This window comes from Tetrao urogallus, assembly GCF_951394365.1.
Source record: "Tetrao urogallus genome assembly, chromosome: 8".
Taxonomy (NCBI): Eukaryota; Metazoa; Chordata; class Aves; order Galliformes; family Phasianidae; genus Tetrao; species Tetrao urogallus.
This window is the reverse complement of record NC_136821.1, coordinates 10106999-10130716: the sequence shown is the minus strand read 5'-3', so window position 1 is coordinate 10130716 and position 23718 is coordinate 10106999. Positions and strand designations below refer to the sequence as shown.

General features: G+C 43.4%; 1 protein-coding gene across 2 annotated transcripts in view; it reads right to left on the bottom strand.

Moving 5' to 3' along the window:
- ADCY5 (adenylate cyclase 5) overlaps positions 1 to 23718 on the bottom strand; it is a gene marked incomplete at both ends in the record, with an annotated part of 196308 nt that overhangs the window by 4636 nt on the left and 167954 nt on the right. The window contains 8 exons of one of the 2 annotated variants that reach the window (XM_079538863.1): positions 441 to 573; positions 2316 to 2342; positions 6082 to 6257; positions 8085 to 8249; positions 9151 to 9267; positions 15040 to 15127; positions 17920 to 18017; positions 19215 to 19359. In XM_079538863.1, the coding sequence (XP_079394989.1) occupies positions 441 to 573; positions 2316 to 2342; positions 6082 to 6257; positions 8085 to 8249; positions 9151 to 9267; positions 15040 to 15127; positions 17920 to 18017; positions 19215 to 19359 (949 nt within the window). The remainder of the gene's footprint in view (positions 1 to 440; positions 574 to 2315; positions 2343 to 6081; positions 6258 to 8084; positions 8250 to 9150; positions 9268 to 15039; positions 15128 to 17919; positions 18018 to 19214; positions 19360 to 23718) is intronic. The other variant, XM_079538864.1, reaches the window with a different exon arrangement.

Sequence of the window (23718 nt, the reverse complement as noted above, 5' to 3'; positions counted from 1 at the left end):
TTCCACTGCTTAAGAGTGAATGAAAATCCACCTGTGAATCTTTCACATCCCTGAACACAAACTGAAGCTGAACTATGGGAAACAAATCAGCAGTGAGTAAGAGCTGCTTATCTTTACAGATGTTTTATTACAGGTCTCTGCAACAGTGACATGCTCAGGTGCTTGAGTTTGTTCTAGATCTTCAGATCTATGATATTCTATGGCAGGGACCACCCCAAGTGCATTTACAAGGAAACAGAGTATTAAACGACCAGGATGAGAAGCACTCAGAAGGCAAAGTACAAAAGAAGAAATGAACGTTACTAGTATGCCCAGTTATACATCAGATTCAGCTTACATTCAAAGGCATTTTATAACACTCCGAAACTTATGAATAACTCAGCAGTTTCATACTAACCCCAAAGACTCCAGTATTCCTCAGCACAGCGATGTCCACTAACCTGGAGTTTCCAGAGGAAGTCAAGCCTTGCAGTGGATTCCACTTGCTGGGCGTGCAAGTACAGTGCCAGGACAAAGACTGTAATGATGACAGGGGTGACGATCTTCAGTGCAACTCGTGTCATTGCTGGAGAGCTGTGGCCAACAAGGAGCAGGATTGCCAGGTTATTCTCAGTGTGAAGGGACACAGCTCAGCCACACATCCCAGTTCTCACTTCAGGACTAACCAAGCTCTGAAGAAATGGCATTTTTCCTTCCCCTTGAAGCCCACATTAGTCAAAGGAAAGCAACACCTGAAAAAAAACCTCAGGACTTTGGACTACAGGTGCTGGTTCCTAAAGCAGGACCTTGAAATTAGAAATGCAATCCAACTTCCTAACAAACGTTAACATCGACCTAAAAATCATTTTCAAGAGAGCAACCATACATGCTCAGCCACTTGTACACTTGGCAAAAACAAAATACTGACACCTCTTCAGACTGCATTTAGTGTCGTGCACTGCCTTCCCTGGCTTCCAAAGTCTGGAGCTGTTCTACACTTACTGCTTTACTAATTAGCAGCTTTAAATGTCAGCAAGTTTGCTGACGACACCAAGCTGAGTGGTGCGGTTGATACGGTGGAAGGAAGGGATGCCATTCAGAGGGCCCTCGACAGGCTGGAAAGCTGGGCTTGGGTGAACCTAATGAGGTTCAACACGGCAAAGTGCAAGGTTTTGCATTTGGGCCGGAAGAACCCCAGGCACCTGTACAGGCTGGGAGGAGTGGTCCTTGAGAGCAGCTCGGCAGAGAAGGACCTGGGGGTCCTGATGGATGAGAGACTTAACATGAGCCAGCAGTGCGCTCTGGCAGCTCGAAAGGCAAATGGGATCCTGGGCTCCATCAGGAGAGGGGTGGTCAGCAGGGACAGGGAGGTGATTGTCCCTCTCTACTCGGCTCTTGTGAGGCCCCATCTGGAGTACTGTGTCCAGGTGTGGAGCCCTCAGTACAAGAAAGACATGGAGATTTTGGAAAGGGTCCAGAGGAGGGTGACTAAGATGATCAGGGGGCTGGAGCACCTCCCCTATGAGGACAGGCTGAGGGAGTTGGGCTTGTTCAGCCTGGAGAAGAGAAGGCTGCGGGGCGACCTCATTGCAGCCTTTCAGTACCTGAAGGGAACCTACACCCAGGAGGGGAGTAAACTCTTCAAAAGGGCTGACAATAGCAGGACTAGGGGAAATGGATCCAAGTTGAAGGAGGGAAGATTTAGGTTGGATGTTAGGGGGAAGTTCTTTACAAGGAGAGTGGTTAGGCCCTGGAACGGGCTGCCCAGGGAGGTTGTGGATGCCCCGTCCTTGGACGTGTTCAAGGCCAGGTTGGACGGGGTCTTGGGCAACCTGATCTAAATGTGTATGTTTGGTGGCCCTGCTAGGCAGGGGGATTGGAACTACATGATCCTTGAGGTCCCTTCCAACCCGGGTGATTCTGTGATTCTGTGTGATTTAAATGTCATTGTTTTATAGAAATTCCAGTAGCTGAGAAGAACATTAGCATACATTCCCAACCCTTCCGGCAAGCCAGCAAATAAAAATGGTTTGAATACCAATGTTAGCATGAAAATATTTTGATAAAAGCTTCAGCTTGTAACTCCAAGTATGATCTGTGTGGTGCTCTATAAAGCAAGTTCTCACAGGGAGAAGGGTGCTCAGGGAGCATCAGTTGAGATAAAAGAGCACTACTCAGTGCATTTAGGGCATTTGTACTGCGTTGCCCCAGAACACAGCAGTGTACATACAAGTACCAGGCACTGCTGAGAAGTCAGTGTGCTGATACTGTGCCTCGGGAACAGAAAATACCTACTGATAAAACCCATACAAATACGTAATGCCAAAGAGACTCACCATGGTAACGTTGAATTTGTTGACATGCTGGAAAAAAAAACAAAAACACACAGACATGGTTAGTGGAGTGCTTTGCTGCCTCCAGCACCCGCCCCTCTGCACATAATGCAACAGAACCACTGCAGTGTGGCACTGCTGACGCTGAGCGGGGCTGTAGCCCTTTTAAAGCAGTCAGCAACAGAAAGATGAGGGGAGAAAAAAGGACCTTGTCTGTGACTGTGCCACGTGGTTAACATGGTTAAAACACCTAAGGAGCCTTCAGAGTCAGACAATCATTTGGGATTTTAATGTCAGTGTGGGATATTTAGCAAACGCTTGTGCATCTGTCACTGCTTCATTAGGTCAGTCATTAAAAACTGATTTAAAGGAGCCTTGGGTGAACGGCTCATGAGAGATAGTTACCTTCTTCCCCATGCATTCTAACACAGAGACAAGCCTAGCCCCTTTACCCCATCACTACTCACTTCTGCAAGGTGCTCATCTCCTGTGCTGTGCTCAGCTACACGTACTGCACATGGGAGCACCGAGAAAAGCCTCATGCAGGTTGCTGTTTCTGCTCACTGCACTTGGCATGCAAAGGGCTCCTATGAAGCAGAGCTGCTGAAGATGGAGGGCGAGCTTTTCTTACAGTGAAAGGATGGAGAAGAGCTTTCTAGTAGGTAGCAGCTGGCTGAGTTCCTGACTGATCAATTGCTTTAGTGCTGCTGGTTTTTTCTCAAGTGTGGGTGGAGTATTAGGTGGCTGAGAACCAATATATGTATCTTCTAAAATACTGTTTATTTGGAAAGCAAGCAAGCACTGGATTTGCTTGTCCTGACTATAGTGACGTTGATGCACTTAAAGGTTTGCAGGCTGCTAATGGGATACAGCTCTAGCTGAGAATCTCACATTTGGCCAGGTGTGTCAGTCTGCAGCTTGCTCGTGCTACACAGAGCTAGAAATGATCAGAACTGAAAACACTGAGGGAACCTAACTGGGCATAAAATTAAAAAAAAACAAAAGCATAGCTACCCTCTAATCTTGTTTGTTAAAGATATCTCCTGCAGCTCTGAGCATGCAGTTCCTTCTGGCATGGATTCTGCAACCCATGCTGCCTTGTACAAATGTTTTCCCTTGGCCAGCTCCAGCGCTGACCACACAATGAAGCCCAGGTTGTGTGTGTCTGGGGATGCAGCTCCGGGGCCAGCTCCTACATTGCAGGATGGATCCAGTTGGAGCTAGAGATGTCTGGTGCACGTAGCATGGCTCTTCAGCTCCCCTAAATCACTGCCTGGTCAGGGATGACTGCCTGCTCTCATTATCTCTCAGTCTTACAACCAGACTGTGGAAGATCTGACCCTCTGTGCTGAGCCTGCAGCTCACTGTGGGTGTTATGCTTGCTCTAAAATCCTCAGCAGTAACACAGACTTTGGAATGCAGCAAACGAGCTCACACTGGCCCATCATATCTTGAAATCCAACACGTTATTATAATCTCCTGCGCAGCATAAAGGTAAGGCAGTAAACAGTAGCTCTGAATCCTGTTGTACTTCCCGTGTCACCGTGCTGGTGTGGCACTACAGTCAGGATGAGCAAATCCCAACATACTGCAGTCAGCTCTTCAGTTGCTTGCATGCTGGTTGGTTTGTACACAGAAGTGCGAAGCGACATCTGCATCACTTCTAATTAGTCAGAGCCCAATAATGGCTGCAGAACAGACAGTAATTATGGAGCTACAACAGGCAACCAATTAAAGTAGCATTAGGTCATTATTGCTTTTTTTTGTTTTTAAACTATCAGCTGGACAAGAAGGTCCATCTCTGAGCCACGCGTCACACTCTGAGCTCCCCAAATGCACAAAGGGACTGCCAGGCTTTGGGGCAGTAAGCAGCTGTCCTTAGGGCTCTCAGGACAAAACAAATGCAATTTAATGAGAGAGAATACAGCACCACACAAAGTTATTTCTGGGAAAACCTGCTAACCTTCTCTACTTTATTACTGACATCTAGATTGTGGAATGACGTAAATTATACTTCTAAGTGCTCTAATTTCACTTAGTGCTTGACTTACAAGAATTAAATGATATTTGGGATATAAAACCTTTTGTTTCTTGAATTCTCTTAGAAAATGTGAAAGAGCTTCCACTGTTGGACTACACATCATCTGTAAAAAGAAGTGAGGGAAAAACCTCATTCTCCCATACCCTCACAGAAAGCTCCAGGGGGTTTCCTACATGATTTTATTTGTACGAATTAACAAAATAATTTAAGTGATCACTGCCAACGGATGTAAAAGTCACACCTCCATCAATTGTTAAGGGCTACGCAGAAATGGTAAAAGTCATAGGATATTTATGCAGAGGACAGAAGTAACCAGGCACATCCAGCTTGTGGGGTTGAATGAGTATCAAGAAATTTGAGCAATTACACAAGCTGCTTTTAAAGCATACAAAACAACATAGGACCACAGACGTATTCTCAATCACCTTCCTGTCTCAAGACTGAAACGACCTTAGCTATAATCCTTGACTGATAATTTACCTAAACTGTCCTTTAAACCATCAGTGTTGGAAATTTTTCCTCTTCAATTCTCTCTCTCCTTACCAGATCTTTACTATTAGAGAGCTTCTCAGTGCCTATGCAAATATCCTTTGCTGTCATTTAAGTCATGACTTCATGTTCTACCCACACTCAAGTACAACTGTTGCCCACAAAGGGAAGTCATCAAAACAAGTAGTTAACAAAACAATCCAACTCCAAAGCTGTTGAGGAGGACAAGTTTATGAATGTGCCTCAATTACCTCCCTGACATGCCCTTCAGGAGAGGGGCAACCCTCTCCTGTCATTGGATGGAGGTTGGAACCACGATTAATATGTGACCTGGTGAAGACAAACTACTTTTTTAGCAAAAAAAGGCACCTGGCTACTCCCAACCAGTCCAGGTCCCACAGCTGAGGATGTCATGGTGAGACCAAGGTGATGCAAACATGTGGCCAATAGCAGCTGTAAGGAGATCCCTAGCCAAATGCCAACCACCACATGATGCCAGCTGTACAATCAATAGGTGCACAAAGGTTAGGCTTAGTAAGGTTGTCACAACGGTAAGATAACCAAAATAAGGGAATGCTCACCAGCGTCGCAGGCTCGCAGTAAACTCCACAAGGAGCCATCTCCAGAAAGAGATACTTCCTCAGTGGCAGTCAGCACTCAAATGGGATCTAGGAGAGGTGGAGCCAGCTCACCCCTTCCAGTAGCACGGGTGAACTGCCTTCACCTGTGCTCCCACAGCTGACTCACTGCTTGCCTTAGGTGGTCAATCAGAGGTTCAGGCTGTGATCAACAGTTCCCATACACAACTCCAACCTGACTGTGACACACCAGATGTCTAAATATTGCAGTGGTTCGTTATCACATCCCTGAGCCACCTCAAATTTGCTGGAGATGTTTTTCTTTTTGAGAAAAGACATTTCTATATTGAGACTGTATTATCAGAAGAAGTGAGAATGACTAACTGCTCCCCATTTCAGGAAGAAAAATAACACAGATCCACTCTGATTGCAGTTACATTTTGTTATTAATAGGCAGTTCATTAGTCAAATCCCAGATTTAAAATTCTTAAAGGGAACTGTGATCCCCAACTCTGAAGAGCTGAAGTGACTTTAATTTATAGCAGTGCCTGCCCTGCCACCATGCCCTTGCCTTGCTTGCACCATGGCCTTGGCACTCCCATCACTGGAATCACTGGCTGAAAGAAATTAGGTGAAGATTTCAGAAGTGAAAGGCACTTACTAGGTGTTAGCTGTAACCAGGAGATCTGCATTGTCAAAAAGGTTCACCCCTGGCACTTCCACAATGAGAACATATATAAATTCAATGATTAACATAAGGATCAGTTTTCCAATACAGCTGATCTGAAGGAACACAGAGCAGGCCAGGAGACTCAATAAGACACTGTAGGTAAAGTACTGTATAAAGACAAAAAGGGGAAAAAAAAACAGAAGAAAAATGAATGTCAGCAGGATAAATCAAATTTGAAAACAAAGGAAACTGAACAGAGGGATAAGAAAGGGATTGGGAGTCATGTGGTTGAGTTGAATGAACATGTAAACTGGGTTCTGCGTGTGGGATCCTCCAACATTACAGGGGATTTAAATGTTAAATCTGAACTGAGGACAAATACATTGTTCTGGTTTGAACACTATTTGTTTTACACTCTAGAGGCACAAGGCTCACAGCTGTAGACCCAAAAGCTGTGGTGCAGGCTCACCCTGGACATAGCTGTTAATTTAGCAGAAAGCATCAACCAATTATGCTGGAATACTTCCTGTTTTAAACTAGAATTCTAGTCTTGAAGCCAAGTATTTGCACATTACACGAAACCAAGTCACTGTCGTGACTTACACATCCACTCGAGACCAACTGGAAGGTATTACCCTGCTAATGTGACACTGAACCCACTGGCAAGATACAGGCTGGACACGCTCCTACCAACGCTGATCGCTTTTTCTACCAGATGTTGCAGGAACAACACGTGTGGATGTGTGGGAGCAGAGCCCTCTGCCATGCTTTGCTTTACCAAGTCACCAGGCACAAACTTCTGCCATTCTGACACTGAATGTTTAGCGTGCCAGTGCTTTCAAATGTGGTTGCAGGTTGTGAGCTCAGTGTATGGCTCCTGGGAAAGCTGGTATAGATGTAAAACCAAGAGAGGCATGTTATCAATCTCATCACCTTCCAGGTATCAAATCTGTGAGGCTTTAAGCTTCCACTCTCCGCAGACAGAGTGTACCAGATTGTGTCAGAGGTCTGAGACAATCCATCCTTTTGAAAAAGGTTAAAAGCAAGCCTTACTTGAAGAATAAATATACTTATGTTCTGAGCTCATATATTCTATTTGAGAAAATCACTTTACAGCTTGTTAATTGCCTCCTCAGCTTCTAGAAAATGTGTGGATGTTCCTTGTGGCTGAAGGGCAGGATCCCACAACATCCTGAAAGCACACTGGGAGCAACAGGCAGCAGAAGCACCAGATCCAACATCCACCCTGGAGAGCACAGGTCTCCCCCTCCTTAGCCCATTGAACAGCAGAGGCTCAAAGTGGTGACAGCATCCTCTGCGTGCACAATGGCTGCTCCCCATTGCTTAGAAACATCCCTATCCTGAGCCATCATCATTCCTCCCCACCTTCTGATGGGCACAGACTGTTTCCAGTTCTCCATCATGCCAGCTTTTGCTACTGGGACTTTCTGGAACACACTCAGGGCCTTTGCAGGGTTGAAAGCCAATGTAATGCTAGTTAGAAAAACCTCACTGAATCAGACTGTGACAATATTTCCATTAGGTTAAATGGAAACCTGTTCAGTAGGACACCAGGGACATCAGTAGCATCTTGGATATCTGTATGGTTATAAATCAGGCATAAATCTGAGAGATCCCCAATAATCCAGATGACCATGACATAAAGTCCCAAATCCTAAGAGCTGTGACCTAAAAAGATTTTGAATAGCTAAGCAAAAAGGTGATTTTCCCGGGAAAGTATTCTACCTCTGTGTAAAAGGTATTTGCTTTGTGCCATTAGAAACAATCATAAAAGCTTTCCAATTATTCAGCCCTGAGGGAACTTAAACATGAATGTGGACTCATGACAACAACTTCAGACACCTGAGTTTGTGTTGGCCCTATAAGATCACCCAGGAGCAACCTCCTTTCCTCTGAATCATTGAGATCTACTGCACACTTTTACTCCCCCTTCTCAGATCAAACAAATGCAGCCCATTTATTTCAAGCAGTACCTCTGGAAAGTTGCAGTTGGGCAAAGGACTGTCACAGAATCCCTGCAATGTGCCCAGGCTGTAGTTGGAAGTCAGGTTGCTGATAAGGCATATGTCCACCCGGTCAGGAGTGATGTTGTATTCTGCAGCCATGCAGCTGGCAAGATCCACAGTGCTGCACATGAACTGAAGAAAAAGATGGGATTAAACTGAAAGGCACAGACAAGGAAGAAAAAAGCGAATAGTTTGTAACAATTAAAGAAGCCCTTGAAAATGGCTCCAGCAAGGGAATTAAGCGATGTACAAAATTAAATCACCAGGCTGTGTTTTACTGTGTATACCAGTAAGCACTGCCTCAGCTGAGGCTGTAACTGAAAGCAGAGAGCCATAAGGAGCCTTTGGAGCTACTCCCAAGTCCCAGGGCCATCTCTAGTTTTCTCCCTTTCTTAAAAATTGAAGTAGATGTATATAGGGGACAGAATATTAAAGTGGTTCTTTTAAATACTTGCAGCCTTGAAGCCATTTGTACAAGTGAGAAACCAGCACCTGCAGGGTCCTAGAGAATAGCCAGTCTCCCTCCAAGCCTGAAATCAGCAAACGTGGTTGCATGCAAAGCAAAACCAGCCCGGTCCCAACAGTGCAACTTAAAGCAAAGTCTTTCTGCCCCTGGTAAGTGATAACTGCACTTGGAGCAAGACTTGGCACTGTGCAGATGGCCAGAGCAAAGCCCATGCACCACTTCAGTCCCACTCACTGCTGTGGGAGTTAAATGATGCACGGGCCTCGTGCTGGCCCTTCGTGCTGGGATAAGTGTCAGCCTGGGTGGACTTGTAGCAAAAAGCTTTTACAGAATCAGGAAAGAACACGGGCCGAAGTGAGCGCTAGGCACACAGCGGGCTATCAGCATGCAGCTGTCTGCCTCCCGTTTCCTCTCTGTGCCTGAAAAGCAAAAGGGGACTGACCTCAGATACTGTGAGCATTAGGCAGGATTACATTAAAGCCAGTGGTTGTAAGGGTCACGCTGCTGCAATGCGTCAATGAGAACACCATAAAGAACTTAGTGGGCTGAGGGAATTGATGCACGTACCATGTTGACAAAGGCAGACAGAAAAACCAGGATAATGGCAAAGACTCCGACTAAGGTACTATTGGTCCTGGACTGTACAATCTTCTTAGAAAGAGTCTGGAGTGGTGCTGGGAAAAGCTGGATGTGGGGGGAGAAAAAAAAAAAAAGAAGACTAAATAAACATATGAAATCATTGCTTATTTAACAAATTGCAACTTGCATTTGAGCTGCCCACATCCTTCAGTGCGGTGTCTGTGTGGATGCTGCACAGGGGTCAGAGAACGGCTGATGGGATGACAGCTCTGGGACAAAGGCAGGCAGGAACGTGACGGACTTGTGGTGGAATTTGCTTATTCCTTCCCAACGGGGAACATTCTGCCTGATCTTAGTTTGTGAGCTGTGATAGCACTGTTCACAGGGCTGCCCTCATCCTGCTGGGAGAAGCAAACCATAAGCCACCTGTAATTGAAATAACAAGGAGCTGGAGCTTTTAAATCGTTGGATCCAACTTCTAAAAAAGCAGAAATTATTATTATTTTTTTTTTTTAAAAAAAAAGGAAGAAGAAAAGTGTTACATCCCTTTGATCAAGAAGCAATACTGCAGCACTTTGTGGTGCCATTTCAGCAACGCAGTTAAAAGGCCCTGGCCAGCCCTGTGCTCTGTTCCACCCTGGATGCAGAAACCAGCTGGCCTTGGCTCGTCTGCAGCACACACAGGGGGCTAAAAATAACCTCTGCTAAGGGCAATCCTTGCATTTCCCTAAACAGCCCATCCCAGAGATTTGCTGTTATCAAAGCTGGAAGATTTCTTCTAATTGCCTTTTAACCTTACACCTGCAGCACTCTTGGTCTCCAGGTGCTGCGTTGCACCCTAGAAAGAAGCAGCCTGTGCTAAAACCTAACGAGGAGTGCTGTGCCGCAGGGGTCACACCTCAGCATCAGCCAGACCTCCTTGTACTACATCAATGCAAGACCAGAGACACTGAAACAAACCCTTTCTCTTCCCATTGTCTTTATTGACTCAATACCACCAATCCAGAGCATGCTCAGGATCCCAGCAAGAGATGGACACAGCAGATCCTCCATCACCCTGTGACTGGGGAGCACTGGCCCTGCAATGCCTGTCCCTTCCTGGCCGCTGCTCCAAGGACTCTGCTGAGGACTGCCAAAGTTTTCCAGAATCCAACTCCCCATCCCCACACACTGCATGAATAACCAAGCCACCAGAAGGTATTTTTAGAGACACAAAGAAGCTAGCAGCACAGCGACATGGCACTGCAATTTAACTATGACTAATGTTTCTATTAAAAGTCCTGCTTTTCCCTTTATCCTTCCCTCTTACATCTTTAGAGATGCAACGATTTGTCAGTGCATAGCTTCCCACACAGCGACCCTACAACGTAATTATGAAGCAACTGAAGCAGTGATTTGTTGGTGACTTTCACAGGGGGAAAAGAGAGGCCAACACAGTGGGAGTTTCCTCCAGGAGGGAGGAGAAGGCCATTGTCTGTTTGGGGTACTGACCAATTTGCACTGGATGAAAATGGATTGAAATCCATGGAAGGCTTATACAATCCCCGGGCTCAGGTGGTCTCTTTCTGTATTCTTTGGCAGATCAGGCACTAAGTAATGCTTGGGAATGCTTTGCTGTGAATCTTGGCTCAAGCCTCTGCTGCCAGCGATCCCAAAAAAAGCCTGACTTTGAACCAAGCCTGAGATATCAAGCAAAGCCATCAATGAAAGACACTTGAAGTTTAATGAAAACATGTTGGATTTGGGTTTTTTTTTTTTTGTATTAATCTTGATTCTCCTTACTTTACAAAATAGGGAAAACCTTAGGTCAGTAAACAAGTGCAGCTGGAAAAAGTCCTGAGGAGGTAACAAATGCCAGAAGCCATAGGAGGTTAGGATTGCAATGGAGAGCACAGCAGCACAGCTGTGCCTCGCATCTGAGCAGCCTCTGCCTTAGGAACAGCCTTCAGGAACACTGCACATGTGTAACCTCTCTTTTTACAGAGGCAGTCACAGTGACCAGTAATACTTGAGGTTTGGAAGATCTCTGTGGTAGGAACGGGGGACCTGTCTAGCTCTAGGAGGTCAGCTCTGCTCTAGCAATGTTCCTTCTATGAAGGTAGCCACAAGTCAGGGCTATAACAACTCCCAAAGAGAAAAAAAAAAAAAAAAAAGAAGGAAAAGTGGATAGCTCTAACAAAATAAAATCCCTTCTGTCCTTCTAAGAGAAGCAGAACAATCAAGATGCTATGGTACAGTGAAAATCTGCTCACTGTTGGTAGTTAGCCCACTGGTTTGTATTGTCCAGCACCCTCTGCTGCTCTTAATACCTCAAATCATGCCTGAATGAAGGACAGAACATGGGAAATAGCACCTCCAAGAGTGTACGTATCCTGAGAAACTGGGCTGAAAGATCTAACTCTGTGACTTGGGCAGCCTGGATTCACACTTGGGTTGCCACACAAGCTTGAGACCACTTGTTAGCTCTCTTAAAATACCTGTGTCAAGAAAAATAACCCCAATGGGATAAAGTCAATTCCAGTTCATTCTTCACAGAAATGCGTAAGCACTGCTGGAAGATGTAAGCTCCCTCAAGAGTCTCCAAAAACATGCAGGTGCCAAATCACAGAATCATTAAGGTTGGAAGACATCACTAAGATCATCCAGTCCAAGTGTCAACCCATCACCACCGTGCCCACCGTGAATGTGGGCACAGAACACAGAAGGGGAAAGTAGGGCACTGAGTTCCAGGTGAAAGTCCTAATGGAACAAAGCAATAAATACTAGTGCTACACTGAAAATGATCCACATCCATTCATTTGCATGACAAAAATAAGACAAAATAAAATACAATTAATAAAAACTACTCTGCAGCAACAGCTGATCGTAGACAGGAAGGTAATATTTCTTCCTTCTATCTTCTTAAGATATACTGTGGACATGGAAAACCACTTAGATAATTGCTGCTGTGTTGTGAGATGACAAGAAAATAGGAAGTCTTTAAGTTCTGAGTTTTCAATTTGTAATAAAAGCCTTTGAGACATTTTGAAGTTAAGATGATTCTGGAGTGAAAGACAGTATCTCCAGGCAACTTGATGTTGCAAGTCCATTTATGTAACTTATTTCACAGAGATTTATTAGTCTATAAAAAAGTACAATTTTCAGAGGTACTTCTTCCTTAGCCTGAGAAGAAAAATATAAAATAAAAAGGAGCTTCTAGCCCAGTCTCAGGAGGCAGAGAATCAAGCGAGCAAACTGTACCTATCCAAGGTACAGTCTCAAAATCCTCTTTTTTGAGAGTAAGGGCTAACTTGAACTTTCTGCAGTATGCACTCCCAGGAACATGCAAGAAGTTGAATTTCATGCAGCAGTTTAGATATCAGGAGTTAAGGATTTCAAGAAGAAACACAAATTTGGTAAGTTAGTAGCAAAACAGATGTCTGACAGTGGAGTATTTGTGAAGAGACCATGGTTCTCATGACCTTAGACTCTATTGGGAGAGAACACAATCTCACGGTGGCCAAGTCTTCACGGAGTATCAAAGTGAAGAACTGGAACTTTCTTGTTTATTGCAGCTGAAGGAACTTGGAAAGCCAGACTGGCTGTGTTGGCAGGTCCAGGATCAACTCATAGTCCGTAGAGAATTTTATAGTAGAAGATAATAATGACAGCAAAAGAAAATAAAACATGATCAAGTTGTCCTGAAAGAGCCTGCTGGCCACTGTCAAAGCCAGAGACGGAGAGGCCAAAACAGGGAAGGAAGGAAAAGAGACACTTATCATGTATAGCAAACAGGCAGAAGTTGTGCTTACACTGGTATCCTGGGGTGAACACCTGCTTTCCAACTTTGTGTGGAATTAACCACTGGTATGTAAAACACATGCTTTCCTATCCTGCATCCAAGTGTGAAACAAAACAAATAATGCTGATATCTCTGTGCCTTAAAATTTCCTCCAAAGGGTCTGTAAAACTGCCTTCCTCACTTCTGCGTATTGGTAAAAAGGCTTCATGAAGCAATATGCAACACAGTAATAAACTAACACCCCTTAACCAAGCGCTAGCTAAATATGTTGATTAAAAAATTCTGACCCTAAACACCAAAATCTTTGATGACAGAAGCATCAGACAGATAGCTGACAAGCCAACCATACAGCAGGAAATACCTGTCCCTAAACAAGTCATCTCATAATCAGATGTAAGCTGAGGCAATAAAAAGGAGTAATCAAAAAGCTCTGGAGCCAGAAGGCTCTATGTTTTCAGGATTTGCAATTTGTACATTTAATACAATGGTCACATTGAATGTTAAACGTAATTACACTGTGGGTCTGGAGCAGAAAGCTGAAAACACACTTTGGGAAATATTTCATAAAATCCCATTAAATTCTGATGTTATTCTGAATTCAGTTGGTTGCAGGCACCAACAAACAGACCTCATTTACAGGAGCTTGGAAGGTCAAGGCAAAGAAAGCAAGACTGAACATCCTCTCAGGGTCAGAAGGATCGAAGAATGCCATTTGCCTTTTAAATTTATCATTAATTCAGATCAGTAATAATGAAGAAATCAAAAAGTCCCCAGATTAAAACCAAAACCTTTGAATTTGTCAGAAGAAATGAGTGTTGCCATCCGTACGCAGAAGCTTGTAAAAGTGGGTGACAAACAACCATGTGCTTTGAAACCCTCCTGGTGGCAAGTCAGTGAGCTTAAATCCTTCAGAGTTCTGAGTGTACCAGTTCTCAGCTCAAGGGACACAAGTCATCCCATTAGCACTGTTATCTCTGACTTACACATCTCATTGCTGGTGAACAAGCAGGACCAATGAGATGCTGCGCTTGACTCCCTTTAGAAATCTCAGGAGCCCAAGGGAAGTTCCATGAGTTGTTAAATTCAAATTTAATCTAAGGCTTTCATTGAGAACAGTTCATAAGCTCTTATCAAACAAGAGGGAAAGCTTGATTCTGCAGATCTAGCTTTCAAAAACCAAAAAGAGGTGAAAGATGCAAGTCTGTCGAGCTCCCACCTTCAGCTGTTGAAAATGGAACAGGGAAGATAACAAAAGGGAGGTAAATCATCTGCCTGACAATCCATTACCTAACTGTCTTCTGCAGAAAAATTAATGCTCCTAAGTTATTTTCTGCTAAGTTCTGAGTAACAAAGCTCAGCTTGGATTGAGGTGCCTGAATCTGTATGATTTCCATGTTCAGACCCTGACAGAATGGAAGGACCCCCCAAAAGAGCATATAAAGCCAACTAGCATCAGCAGTTTAATACAAACACCTATGAGTGAAAAAGAAGAGCCTATCACCCTTCCAAAACACTGACTGCCATTTTACCACAAAACGCCAAGAATAACTAGTATGACTTCAGTTTTCACACAACAAATTTCTCTGCTTATCAGAAACAGTTCAAGAATGAGCTCTGTATACTCATCTGAGAATGGCTGATAAAGTTATATATGTTTATGGCTTTTATTTCCCCCCAGGACATTTTTCCTTGATGATATTTCACTTCTGATTATCTGCCTACCCAAACACGCATATGCAGCAGGGGATGGCGCACAGGCTGCTCTGCAGGAAGTTTGCAGGGAGGAAACGAGTGATCAGTGTTTTGTTCCACATTGGGAAATGTGATCTTCTTATATCAATATGAGAGTGCCTGCAGAGAGAGTGGGGACTTAATAGACACGCAGATCCACAGAGTGATTACTGCTTGCTGAGCTAAAGAGATGCCAACCCTAACATCTGTTTGCTGTTCATTCTGTCTTATCAAAGCCTTTTCTGTAACCCTTATCACACAGTGTGGACAGGATGGCTAACAAAACATGCTCTGTTAGCTGAAGAAACAAGTTACTGATCCAGTTAGCTTAGCAAAGGACTCTACAAAGAAAACACATTGCTTACCTTTACACAGGAGTAAATGATGGAAACAAACACCACCGTGGTCAAGATCAGAAAACAGGTCAGGTAAAAACCCAGCATAAATGTAGAGCTGAAAGCAAGGAGATTTATTTTTAATACATACCATATAGAAAGCTACAGGTCTGATCTCTAGACTATGATATTTGTACAAGCTATGACACACCGCACAGGCTTTCCAATTAGGATAGCAGTAGGAGATGCAAGGTGCCTTGAATACCAACAGGTAGGCTGCCATGTTTGAATTAGTCACATAGGCTGCAGAGCAGAGAATGCTGCATCTTTTATAGCAATCACCTTCCTGCTGAGGTGACAGCAGTGGGACTGAGAAATATCTCCTGTGCTTGAGGAGGTGATGGAACAATTTATTACAGAGGGTCAGCCCTGCTGGCTGCAGGCTGCAGACCCCAGGCAGGAAAAGCGTGCTGTGCACTGCAGTGCAGCTGAGTGTATGCAAAATCCACAGGGAAGGCACATTTCATGTTAAGCTGATGAAACTCTTTTATCTGTGCCCCAGGTAGAGCTGGGAAACCTGGTGCTTTTCTGAGGGAACACACAAGGGAAAAGCTCAGTGGGGACAGCCCTGCCACATCTGAGCTTCATCCTGTGTGTGGAACAGGAGCAACCACGGCACAAGGATGGGGGTAACAGCTCTAGCCTGGTCAGCTTGAGACGTTCCTCTGCTTTCTCTGTTCCTCTCAACTTTGAAGTACAAACAGGACCTCAGGGCTAACTTTGTACTATGCATTTTTTATGTGTTTTGATCATGGAGATATTCAACAACAATTCTGTAGTGACTGGTCTCAGTATGAAAGGACAGGCCCCCTCCCAGGAGTTTGCCTTGTTCATAATTTAAAGGAAGTACTCTTGCAACATGACATTAAGGCTAACCACACCAAAGCCAGCTGGTCTCTGTGTTCTCTCATGACTATTAGGATAATTGTACTTGCTAATTCACTGTTTGAGCCTTTGTGAAATTCACTGAAGTGATTCCTCTTAATCATCACAAGTCACCATCGCCATTTTGTCTCTAGTGTCAGACTCAAATTCCTTTGAAGCTCTGATGGTGACACATACACACCTGTGGTTTTGACTGCAGCTTAACTGTTACCTTCAACAGAAGACCAAAGCTACGCAATTGAAATATTGGAGAAAACAACCCTAAAGTAGTGGGAAAATGTATCTGATCCTCATTTAAACCGTGAAATTTCATTTTAATTCAAATCAAATTATCTTTCAGACAGATCAGGCTACTTAAGGATGCCTAAAAACTTACCAGAAGTGCTAACCACCCCCTTCCAGGTCATGAGGAAGGGGACGGAGCAGCGTGACATTTATACCACACTGCCTGTAATATGAAAGAGTCAGCCATATGGTTGGTGCAGATCAGAAAGTGTCAAGTTGTCATTTCAATGTAGAACTGGGTTTTATGGAGATAGCTTAGTGGCTGCTTTGGGAGTTTGATGAGAACCACAAAGCCTCGTAGAGAGCCTTTGCATGTGAGAGCTCAAAGGGATAATATCCAGCCAGCAGATCTAAAGTGTAAGCCATTAGTAAGCGAGGCCAAGCTCTTTAAGAATATTTTGGCCATTAGCTACTGTGTGGTATTTGCTCGGATCTATCTGATTTCAGTTTTAACCTCTAGTTTCCCAAAGCAGATCTGTCTGTTTACATAATGCATTTACACTGATGTTATTTCGCTGATCTAATATTTCTGTGAGCAGAAGTGAATGTCTTCTTGCCTGGGAGAGAGAATGACCTCAAACAATAGACCATGCACTATTTCTATGACCTTCCAAACATCTCTGAATGGTACAAACCAGTCTCTACTCTGAAAAGAAGTGCAGTGTGAACAGACGTAGAAGCAGTTGTAATGACAAACAAAAGCACTGGAACTCTCTATAAAAATTTTTTGTCTTCTTGTAATGAAGATGAATTTGGAGCATTGTTAGAGCTTCTGAGATCTTGTTCTTCAGATTAAAAATGACTAACTCTAAATTTATTTCCAACACTGCAGCGTTCAGTGAATGATATATTATTGTTACTAAATGAGAGCACAGGAAATACCAACATGTTTTAATTTCAAGGGATTTTTTCATGAACTCTTTGAGAAGAAATACCATATCTGCAGAGCTCACTGCTGGAAAAGATCCAGAGAGTTACACTGTTCCTTTCAGATGCAGGAACACACTGCAGTGGTTCAAAAGCTCTGTGCGCCACAGCCCAGAGGAGCTTATTCCACTTCAGTCCCTCTCTTGCCTGGGGAAAGAAATGACTGCATCCCTTAAACCCCGGGTAAGCTATCAAAGCTTAGGCATGTGTAGCCTTTTGTACTTTTCTTCTTCTTGCATGGCTGCTCTGAATCCAGAAGAACAAATGCACAAGAGGTTAAACCTCACCTGTGAAGCAGACCCTAAAACCTCAGCACTCTGAGCAGTGAGACTGTGATGGGTTTTTCACCTCTCTGTTCTATTGCATTTAGATAAGGGGACGGACCAAACTCATGCTGTGAATGCACACTATGCCTCAATAGGCACAGTAAGCTTACAGCTTAGTGATATTTGTTTTTCCACGGCTTTATAAATGTGCCAAATCAAATTTTGTAAAGTGGAGGTAAATGTAAGAGAACTCTTGCTGGCAAAACTGAAAGACTCACATGCCAATGAGGAAGTTTAATATGCACTAGAAATGAGTGGAAACAATAAGCATCACACATAACTCAAGAATGAATTATTTAAGGATTTTCTTTTCCCCTTGGTGCTCTGACTTCTCAAGAAAAAAACAACAAAGAAATGTAGGTTAGAATATTGGGGGGCAAGGGAGGGGGCAGATAGAAGCAAAGGGGTGATAGGATAAGATACTCACTGCGGCACAATTATGATCTGAACAAAGCAGATGAAGAGGAAGACTAGGGAGGCACAAGCCACATAGGCTCCGAATCTGTCGTCCACCTGCTTGGAATACTGCAAAAAAAGCAAAGTGTTACATTAGTGGAAAAATTGGCTGCTGCCTTCACCCAACCAACAAACGCTTGTTTCTTGGCTTCCATTTAGGTTCTTGGAAAGAACTGCCAGTAGGAAAAGACTAAGACTACAAACTCCCCTGGTCCCTGGGCAAGCAGTAAGGGTTCAAACCCTTACAATGTTCCAAAGACCAGGGAACAAATCAATACAGCTGGATAGAGGGTTCAAAGCCTGGTCCTTGCATCAGAGGAACAGAAATGAGGATACTTGGGACCAGGATAATAGGTCACTATAATCAGACATGAACTTCTTCTATGGGAAGCTTCCTCCAACAAGGATGAATGCTGCTAATGAGAAAACCTTGTTTTCTTTTGTGCAGACAGCTTGGCTCACTCTAACGATAGTGCAAGGATGCTGTGGTTTTCACACAGTCACTCCTTCCAACTACTTGTCAACATATCAGTCACATGGGAGCTGCATCCAATTCCCAAAGATGCTTTCTTTAGCTTGAAGCATGGTTCTCAGTACAAACGGTCTCAATATTTGAACCACGAAATGAAAGGTGCTGAGAACAGGTGAACTGCTAATTTCCTTAGCAGTTTTCAGCTATAAAATTGAAGAGGAGTGGGGGTAAATTACATGCTTGTGCTTTTACTTGATCCCACACAGGTTCATTGAATAGCTATAAGTCCTGCGAAAGTCTGTTTTCACAGTAGGCTGCAATTCTTGTCATTGAAAGAGTATTTCTACATAGAACGAAATAAATAGTGCCAACTTAATTTCTGAAATCTTATCCATTAAATGGTGAGCTTAACATGGAAACTGCTCAAGTATCCCAAGGATCTGCGCTGGGATGAAAAAAAAAAAAAAGAGGAAAAATATGACGTGGAATTTCTTTGGGCAGTTAAAAACTGTAGCTCACGTGGTACCCTTAACAGTAACTGCATTTAACTGGACTTAATGTTACAGTCCAAAGAAAATTTTGTCTCTATTTAATAGACAGAGAAATTGAAAAGATCTTTGCCTCACAACACAAAGATATCTGAAAGCCATCAGCTATTCAGGACTCCTGGTCTACTACTCTCCTCTCCCAAATCTGTGTGAGTGAGAACTCTAACTGTCACTTAAAATGGGTTCCCAAAGACAGAATAATGAATCTCAGTAGCACTTACGGCTCCCTGGGTGGCAAGGCATTACCTTTTTCTCCAGGTCAGGCTCCCTGAATGTTAAGAGAAACTTGCGCACGTGCTCAGAGCGTAATCGGTCAATACTTCTGGCATCAATGGCCCGGCCCAGAAACTCATCCACTTCATCTTCTGGGTTCATACTTTCCTGTGTATTCCTGAGGATATGGGAAAAAAAAAGAAAAAAAAAAAAAGGAATATAAGAGGGTAAGATAATTGCCTCCTCTTAACCACATGTTATCATCTGACTCTATAACAAACTGTGGGTTAATGGCATTTTGCTTATGACAACTTTGAGCTGGAAAATGGATTGTGAGCTGAGAGGAAAATTAGACCAGCTGCACTGCGCACTGACAGCATGCCAGTGAAAGAATTTCATTTATTTGCCTTTTTTTTCTAAACAACCTCCAAATCAAGGAGCTTTCTTGCTTTGGAGTCTCTTTACTGTGCTTCATCCTCACAACTAGGCTGTAATTCCCCTCCACTAGTCCTTAGACTTAGTCTTCCCTGCTGCACTATCAATGATCTATGTAACCAGCCATATTCACTGTTTCGCTATAATTGTGTCTATAATGATGTTGGATATTTCAGGTTGGATATTAGAAAGAATTTCTTCGTAGAAAGAGAAGTTGGCATTGGAACAGGTTGTCCAGGAAGTGGTGGACTCATTGTCCCTGGAGGTGTTAATGGAAAGGGTAGATGCAGTACTTAAAGACATGGTTCAATGGGCAATATTGGTGGTAAGTGGATGGTTGGACTGTTAGATGATCTTAGAGGTCTTTTCCAACATTAACGATTCTATGATGTCTGCAAAAATTTCAGAACTTAAATAATTCTCCATTACTGAGAAAAAAATTGTTTACAGAACAAACCTTTGACAAAAACAAACGTGGGGAAAAAATGTGGCCTGACACCCCACTGCTTCCCTCATGCAGTTTTTATGAGTAAGAGAAGCAGACAATATTTCCTGTTTACAAGATACACTTCACTTGAGCTAGGGAGAAGGTAGCAAAAAATCCTCCCCAACATAAATTAGATTCTGCTTTCCAAATATCTGGAAGATTTTAAGATTGCTTATAATCTTTGTTGCCATTTTGTTTTTGATGCTCATCTACGGTTTTTGAAAAATGTTAAAAAAAATAACATCAAAAAATTAATTGCCCCAAGGCAATTTGCACATGCAGTCAGGAAACCTGAAGCACCTCCCAAAAATTTATTGCTGCTTCTTAAAATTTAGTCACTTGCTGATGCCACTTTAATGGTCTGCCTTAAAACTAGCCATGGGCAGAAATTAAAAGCGCATTCTGAAGTGCTGTTTTTCTGTTCTATTTACATGATTGCCAAGGACACAGAAGTTACACAGGGGTATATTCCAATGGACAGCTATTTCTGTGTGCAAATCCCACGGTGGGAATGCAGCTTCCAGCTCATGTTGAGTGACCTTCACCTTTGGCACTCTGGAAAAAAGTCCCAGGCTCTGACCAGCAGGATGGGAAGCTGCAGTGCTTTCTGTTCTGAGTTTCGTTTGCACTGCAGGACAGGGCACAATGCCCAAGGCTGCTTCTGGACTTACTGGCAGGGTTGTGCTGTGAGCAGAGGCTGCTCAGTGCAGCCTACAAACCAGAACATGATGCCATGCTCAAGGTTGAAGGCCCCGTCTCAAAGGAAAGGCTTTTTGCTGGACATGGCAGGATTGTAGAGGCACTCTGTGCCCCTGCTCTGCCATGTACCTCTCACCAAGAGAAAGGCAGACCAGGCCTACTGGCTCATTGCCACCTCTCCTGCCCCTGGCCAGCCAGGCTGCTCCAACACGTTGGTGTCTCTTCATGGCCATGTGGCAATGGCAGCTTGTCCACCTTGCCTCGGTGACTCACTACTGCTTCACCCAATCAATAGTTCAGTAGGGTTGGAGCAAAACAGTTGTTTTTATTTTTGGCCTGTTCCTCGACGGTCATGTATTCCTCTTTGAAACTATAATGAAGTTTTGTTCCCTAGAAGGACAGGAAATTTAATTTACTTCTAGATGCTCCCTTGGAGGAAGCACGTCTGCTTAAGCAATCAGCAAGTGGCTGCTTACTTTTAATTCCTCCTCACAAGTCTGTCTTCTGGACCCATAAAAAAGAGTAAGGAAATCATTACGGTTCATATTTACAGAATGTCTTCCAAGATCCTGCGAGTTATTTACACATGTGGGTCGTTCACATTCAGTCATTTCATACACGTATGAGAGAGGCAATACATTTTCCTCCAGAACTGGAGCAAAGAGTTGGCTCAGCATCCTTGTGAACCTCAGTCACATTTCAACCTCCAGTTGAACAGCAACATTCAGGAGGATGCAAAGAGAAAAGAAAAATCTGCATAGGCTTTGGTCACAGCTGTCTCCAGTTCTGTAACAGGTCATTGTACTGCAGAGGGCATTTCTCATACTACATCTTCTGTGGTTGCAGCTTATGTAAACACATTTCTGCAGTTTTTAGGTGACCTTGCAGGGATGTTCATTGCAAGGTAGCCACACTTGAGCAAACAGCAGGGAAGCCTGATCACCTGCACATACTCTGCTGGTGGGGCGGCTGCTATGCATCCTTGACTGTTGTACCCCTATTCATTACTGTACAGTAAGTCTGGGTACATCTGCATAAGTCCTAAGTCAAAAGAGCAAATGTTCTTGTTCTAAGGAGAGCCCTGAAGGCTGTGCTCCTAAGTCAGAGTGGAGCTACTGCCATGGAGTAATGAAATTCATATGTGGAAATGTGTTTTCATATATTGATAGTGTGTGAGGGGAAAAGTAGGGATTTCAGGCCCCCAAGAAACTTTCAGAAACACCTCTTAAAAGTGCTGTTGAGATCTGTACAAAATGCAGCCAAAAGAAAATTGTTACAAGGGATGGGAACAACATGAACAGAGCTGGGAGCAGCTTTTGCACTCCGCCTGTGCATGTGAAAGCTAGCAACTGACCCAGAGAAGTTGGCTTCAAATAATCCAAAAACATTCTGCTTATTCAGTTACTTCCTGCAAATGAAGAGTGTGAGAGCATGACCAGAACTGCCAGAACTACATATATGCCATAATTGTAAATGCCTCATGCCTAGGTTCAATGACTACATCTTCACTCAGGCGAGTGTCAGGTCCTGTTCTAAGAGATGCATGGTGCCTCATCCTTGCTGTTGGAAAAGAGCTGTGCTTTTGCATGTGAAAGCACAGAACTGAGTGCTTGGTGTCTAATTTAAACAATGCCATGAACATTTCCTGGCAGAGGTGGTTTCTTTTTAGCCACATCTTTATCCCTGAATTAAACAGATTGCTGGATCAAGAGAATCTAAGGCAATTAGGAGATTTTTTGTGTGTGTGTGGAGCAGGAGTGAAAAAAGCCTGCAATCTGTATAGTAAGATAGGGGCACACTCAAACAGCACTAGTAAATACAGAGTAATCCTTGCCAGCACTTAGCAGCTCAAGTAACCTTTTCAAATTGCAGGATGGAGGAGAGACATGACCATCCTTGGAGTACCCACCTGTGGAGAAACCATTCCTCACTCACTGAGTGACTCATCCGTAGCCCAGCACCAAGGCAGGAGAACTTACGTTCTCTTACGTGAAACGTAAGGACAGACTCTATTTCATGAAGAATACTTAAAAATTTCTGTATTCCTCACGATTATTTTGTTGCAATCTGTTAGATCTTTTTCCTCCAAAATATATCCAGTATCAGTTGAGTACACAGCAGCCATGGACACAAGATTCTCCCCAGATACCCTGCACCACACCAAAACATCTCATGGCGCTCAGTGGTAAATGTTATTAAAACAGAGTTTGCAGTGAAGGGCAAGAGGAGGAGAAGATCCCAAGTATTGTCATGTCCAATCTTACCACATTCCTTTACTTCTAGGGAGTTGCACTCAGTGCTCAGCCATCATAACGTGAATTTCCCTAAAGGCACATTATTTAGGGCCCACAGAAGCATTCAGCTGCCCCAGCATACACAGATCTGCCAAGTCCTTATTGGCAGCCTGAGAAATGTGATAAAGAGCAATAGCAACATATTTCAGGCATCAGTCTCTTCTACTGTCACCTGTCTTGCCCTGAGCAAGCTTACAATTAATGCCATTCAGTGGTTCTGAATAAGAAATAATTATAGACACCCTCACTACAAGAAATTTTTTTTGTAATGTCCAGCTGTGGAAGTGAGAAAAAATATTTTTTTTTTCTTCCTCCAAAAGAGATTTTTTTTACCACCAAATACCACTCATGTTTTATCACTATTTTTGCCACTAAAAAAATTGTTAGATATGAAATAGATCAAAATGCTGCTCTAGCATGCTTGCATTTTACAGCATGAAATTATGAATTCACCTTTTAAAATGAACTGTCATTTCTGCGTTTACTTTTGCATGTAGAAATTAGTACTATGTAATAATTAGAAGTACATACATAAGAAGCACTCAGGAACTATATATGTTATTTAGACATACATAATTTGTTCTTATTGGAAATGTTCAACACTGCTAGACACACTTTTCAT